Source organism: Passer domesticus, chromosome 3 (assembly GCF_036417665.1).
Source record: "Passer domesticus isolate bPasDom1 chromosome 3, bPasDom1.hap1, whole genome shotgun sequence".
Taxonomy (NCBI): Eukaryota; Metazoa; Chordata; class Aves; order Passeriformes; family Passeridae; genus Passer; species Passer domesticus.
Window position 1 is genome coordinate 57810656 of NC_087476.1, and position 6000 is coordinate 57816655.

Below are 6000 nucleotides of genomic sequence, written 5' to 3' on the forward strand. Positions count from 1 at the left end.
ATACCCATAGCAATATCAGAAGGGAAGAGCAAGTGGTGATTTGACAAGAATAAGCTGTGCTTGTTTACGTGCTGCTGAGTTGGAGAATAATTGGGCTGCAAGTCTTAACTGTGGCTAAGCTTTATAGTATGTAGTTAGTGCCTTATACAGAGCTCACCAAGAAGCTGAAGTGCTGCAAAAATTTAATGCTCTGGACACTGATGATGCTGTGGCCTCACTGGAGAGGGCATGTGGAGGACATCATTCAGTGAGGCTACAGAGATGCTGCACTGGCTTTTGCTAATAGAAGGCATCTTCTGGCCCTGTTCTCCCAAAGCAGTTCCCTTTTCTCTGTACAATGGGCTTTAGCGGGGATTGAGCCTGTGTGGAAGAGAAGGTGTTTGGCAGTAAGATGGGTTATTATTCAGGTTCTTTTCCCAGTCAGCTGTGGGATTGCTTTCCAGGCTGACTTTAGTTTTTACATCCAACTAATAAAGCCATCTCCAAGAAATAGCCTTGGGCAAACAGTTAATCTTGTTTTTTGACCTGGCTACAGGGAAGTAAAGCTGTGAAGGAAAGCTGACTTAGGATTCATTTCATGCTCTAGTGAAGCAGGAGGACTAGAAACTCTAAATTTTAGTTTAAAAACTTGTCCTACTACATGTGTACTGTTTAAGGAAGAGAAATATGGAGAGGCAGAATCTAATTAGTCTCCAGAATTAATTGGAAGACTTGAATAGGAAGCCTGGAATTCATTGTCTGTCAAATGACCTCATTAAAACAACGAGTCACACCACCAAAGCAGAGAGGTGAAATGATTTCCTCCCCTTTCCTGAATTATCATTTCACCTTTGTTTTTTGCCTTTATTTTTTGCCTAAGGCTGAATATAGATGAGTTCAAATGAGCTATGGATTTAGTCTCTCATTAAAATTTGCCTTTAGAATTAGAGAGATGTCTTCTAGAAACAATGATTTAGTATTACAAATTAAAAAGATTCTTAATATTTGTTATCAGGGTGCCTCCTTACAGAAAATCTGTAAAAAAGAATTTTAACTAAATCTGCATACATTTTTACACTTTCTAAAAACTTTTTCATTTTATCTTTATTTTTATTTTATTTACCAAGGCACAAAGTGCTGGTGTGAGATTTTTCTTGTATTAGAAGTACATGTAGCTTGTGTATTCCTGGCTATAAGCCTTCAAGGAATAATGAATTATTCTTGGCTTTTAACTCCATGAATTAAATCAATATATATAGGTAAATAATTCAACCTGTGCTACAGAAGTGCTTTTAGCATAGATTAGTCCATGATCTGCTTTCAAACATCTGATGCTAAATTTCAGCATATCTTGTTAGGGGGGATTTCAGTAAAATGCTCTGTGTACAATAATTTTTGTGTACAAAGTAGAGACAGATGTGGATATTAAGTCTTGACTCAAATGGCCACAAGGAACAGCACTGCAATTTTTGAGCAATGGCTTAAGAAAATAAAATGGGTATTGCTGACATAAGCCTGAGCTGGTTAGTTATAAAGTGAAGGTTTACTGAAATGCTGTGAAGTCTCCTTTCCTGTCGCCATGAGGGAAAATGTGCATCTTTTCTAGAACACTGATTTTCTTCATGGAGAAGGAAAAGCAAAGCAAAAAAGGCACAAGCACCAGAGCACAACTGTGTTGATAACAGCCAGCTCCATGTGAGTGTCAGATGCAAAGTGATACTTAAATCAGAAATGTGCTGAACCAGTGCTGTGGTTTGAGTGTCTATGGGAAGTGCACAACAATGCTACTGTATTATGCAAAATGTCTGCTACATGCAAAATGCTCTTGTTGGGTTTTACTCTTTGGTACTGCAGACCCTTATTTCAAGGGAAAAAAAAAGTTCCTGGGGGATAAAGCCTTTAAAATTATTATATGTACTTCTTCAAATGAATGCCTTCTCTGCCTTAAGAGTAGTTGCAGTTGCTTCAGATCTCCTTCAGGGGCTTGACCCTACAGTTTGGTTTATTTTGGCAGCATTAAGAAGTTTCTGGGTAGTGTTAAACTGAAAACCTCAAGCACGTATCTTGTTGTGCAAAAGAAGGCGCTTGTGATAGCTCTTCAAAATTAAGGGGAGGAATTAATCTCTTTTGCTATAATTTCATATTAAAAAGCAACTGACCCTTGGCTACCTTTGGTATCTAAGGGAAACTTGCTCCAGACTCTACTGAGCTGTAGGAGAATGGGCAGAGGAATGGCAGGGTGGGATACCTCTAATGACTACAGAGTACCATAGGTGTTCCTGTGCACTCTGCAGATGTCCCTTCCCATGAGGCTCTTACTTCTGTAAGCTGATGGAGAGTTTGCAGATGCATTTTCTTCTTGTAGAGTATTTGTGACTTGAACAGACAATTTTAAAAGTTTTTTTAAGGGAATAACTGCATTTCAGGCCATTCTTCTCCAAAGCTGTCTTAATCTGATGGGACTATAGTTTTTTGGGGATTTTTAATGGAAAGACTTGTTGACAGGCAATACAAGTGACATTAATCCCAAGTAAGAATCTTTTAAGGTCACTTTAGGGAGTTTATTTCTCTAATTATTGTACTGAAGGGCTTTATGTAAGTTTGATAGTAAAAAATCCTAAAGTGTGTTTATGTGTTTCAAGCAGCACCATGCGATATAGTTTTGCATTATCTAACAGATCCTTACAGTGATGATATCTTGACACAGAACTAATGCAAAATTTGTTGAAAGCTGTGAATTTTTAGAGTAAGCATGTCTTTCTCCTTCTGATTTTTCAGTGGAGAAGTACTGGACTGTGACAAGTATAAAGTTTATACTGTTCCAGTGGCTTGTGCCTTTGTGAAGTAAGACAGCCTCAAGAGGATGGAGGGAGAGGATTTGGGGGTCTTAAGAAACCTATTTTTGTGATCATCTGATTAGGCTGTCCAGATGGGAGGCATGATATTGATATGCACAGATGTATTCCTGAAGTGGCCTTGGCGTAGTTCAGGGTGGAGACCCCACTGTTGTGTAGCTGCTCTGCCTTTGCTGCCGTGCATTGCAGCCACAGGTAGTGTGGGTGCAACAATAACCATGGTGCAACAGTACATGCAGTTCACTGTAGACATGCATAATCTGTCAGGAAAGGAGATTGGTTTGTTGGGACCATGGTGCCAACCGGAAAAACCCAACATATTTCTTAATTTAAAATACACATTTATGCAGACTTTCCTTGAACAAAGTGTAACATCTTGTAATACATGTTTCCATGTGACCTTTTTTGAAAGTTATTGTGTTGTCATTTAAGTGGTGACTTTGTTCACTGGAATTTTTAACTTCAAGCATTCATCTAGGAAATCATGCTTTTAGTTGTTTCATAGAATTATAGAATGGTTTGGGTTGGAAGGGACCTTAAAGATCATCTAGTTTGACTGCCAAGGGCTGGGACACCATCCTTTGACGAGCTCAAAGCCCTGTCCAACCCACTTTTCATATCAACCTAACTGAGTAATTACATTCCATGTTTACAGCTAGCTGATTACATAAGAGCCTTTTTGTAGGTTCAAACACAGTACTGTGGGTAAACATTATTTTCCCAATGTGACAGTAAGGAGGCCATGTGGCTTTTAATGCACCTGCAAGAAACTCTGTACCAAAAGAGTTTCAGAGAATGATGCAAATCTGCAAGCTTCTGTTCCTCACACAGTTTAAAAAGAGGAAATCTGCTGAAACTGGGGAAAATATCACTGTGAATAAAGGCCTGGTCCATGAATTCATTTGTTGTGGTTTGGATTTTTTGGTTTTGGGGGGGTGGTTTGGCATTTGTTTGTTTTCAAAGTAGTGTCATTCACTTAGTTCTGCAACCAGTTTAACCCATGATAAACCAGTGGTGCTACCTCTGAGTCCTCATTCCTGCCTTGCCTTGACACAAGTGTTAGTGTGGGCTGAGTGGTGGCTTGGTCAGAGAACTGAGCCAGCTTGGAAACTAGCAGGGCAAGAGGAGAAACAGCTGAGATTTTTAGCCAGATCAGCTTTCTTGTACAGCTCAGGATTCAGCCAACCAAAATACTAGTTCCAGCATGGAGAGTGGCAAGAGAAACACCTCTTTTGGCATGAGTGCTGGTTTCTGTGCAGGCTTAAGCTGTGGAAGTCTGCTTTGACTGCTTGCATTGCATCCAGCCATAGGTTTTGCTTCATTCAGTAGCTGGTGTAAGGCCCTGTGCAGTAAAAGCCTGAAAGATGGGTTATAACTGAGTGGCACAATCGCAAGGAAAAGCTCATTGTTCACACTTCTGCTCGATGGGAAGGATGTGTATAAGGTTCCTGGCAATCAGGGCAGGGAAATTCCAGCTTAGCAATAAAACCTTATATAAAAATGTGTAGTTTGTATTAAAAAAAAAATAAATTGATTGTAGTATTATGGGATCATTAAAATTGCTCATATTTTCTGTTTTTTTCCTAGGAATTTATCAAAGAGCTGCTAACTCGGATAAGAGGAATGAGGAAACTCAGTCCCCCTCAAAAGAAGAGTATATAAATAACTCAAAGTAATAGCACTCTGTAAAAGACATGGCAAGGGAAATGGGACTTTGAATACAAGACCTTTATTAAAATAATTGTCTTTCTCCACAACTTTTTTGATTTTATTCAGTTTTGACTCAAGGAATTTTTTTGGTGTGTTTTAAGGGTTCTTTTTTAAGTGTCAATTATTTTTTATCAAAAATATCAACAATTTGGATGCTGCTCAACTTTCACCTGAGGATTACTGAAGCAAGTGAAGAATCCAAGAGTTAGAGATGAGGGGCAGCAAGCCTATGGGGTGAACCAGAAGATCTTGTAAATTTACAGAGCTAGGAGGCTTCTCCTTGCAACTAGTTGGATAACGTTTCTTAAGTTGGTTGTACATTTAACTCATGGATGTCAAGTTTCTTGTGCTTGTCTGTACATAAATTTTAAAGTGGGTTGTGGATACTGTTTCACATGGATGGAAGGAGAAGTTTGTCATAGTAAATTATTTAAATGGTGGTTATTGCAAATTTGCTATCAAAAGGTACCAATTTAGATTACTAAAACAAATGCTGCCATTTTTCTAAATACCCTTAAAGCAGCCCAGTGAAGAATCTCATCATATCTCCTTGTCTAGACTACAGCATATGAAAATTGGGAATTTTAAGGGCTTAATTTCTACACTTAAAAGTTATTTGATTGACTTTGATGCTTTGCCAGGATCACTTCCTCTCCACCTCATGGTGTCTTGGAGCTGTGCTAACCTGTACTGAATATGGGTCTGGAGTGATATCTAGAGAAATGTCCATGAGCATTTAAAAGCTGGTTCATGCTGGAGGAAAGGCAGTGATACCAAAATGAATTACAAGTACTGTATTGCATTTAATGATGTGGTCTTAATCAAATGCAGATTCCTCTCCTATAAAGGTAGGCAAAAAGTAATACAGCCTTTGTTTATGGCTCTGCCCTGAGAAGTGGGAGACTTCTTAACTTGGGCTCTCTTGCTTGTAAGAGCAAGGGCGGAGATCCCTGCTCCCTTCTGGAAAATGTCCTAACTAGAATGTTTGATAAGCTACCATTTACTGGTAGGTGACATTAGTCAGGCATTTTATATCAAGGGTGCTCTGAACATATTTTATTTTTCAAAAGAAGTACATGTTTGTGAATTTTATGTATACTGGCAAGCTTTTTTAATGTATTTAATTTTGTAATGTTTACTGATGATTTTATTTACCAGATATTTACTCAAATAAATGGAACAACTTGTGACTTGTTACATGTACACTTTACAAGACTACTGTTGCTGAGTAGGTTTGTAAATGGAATTGCTTGTCAAAAAGAGAAGCCTGTAAGGTGGTAAGTACATGGGAACTCAGCTGTATTGACCCGAATGGCTTTTAATGTACTCGGTATCACTCACACTCCTGTAACCTGGTGCACAGCTTCACTTTTGAAAGTCTTCTCCAGATGAGGCCTTTCTTCCCTGTGCCCTAGGGGATTTAAAAAAGGGTAAGGAAACAAAGCTTGGAAATTCT

The 6000-nt window shown here is 38.7% G+C and overlaps 1 protein-coding gene across 1 annotated transcript in view; it reads left to right on the forward strand.

The window, feature by feature from the left end:
- PPP1R14C (protein phosphatase 1 regulatory inhibitor subunit 14C) overlaps positions 1–5747 on the forward strand; it is a 51246-nt gene extending 45499 nt beyond the window's left edge. Inside the window, exon 4 of the mRNA XM_064413305.1 lies at positions 4422–5747. Within this exon, the coding sequence (XP_064269375.1) occupies positions 4422–4496 (75 nt within the window). The 3' untranslated portion in view covers positions 4497–5747. The remainder of the gene's footprint in view (positions 1–4421) is intronic.
- Positions 5748–6000: the final 253 nt, after the last annotated feature.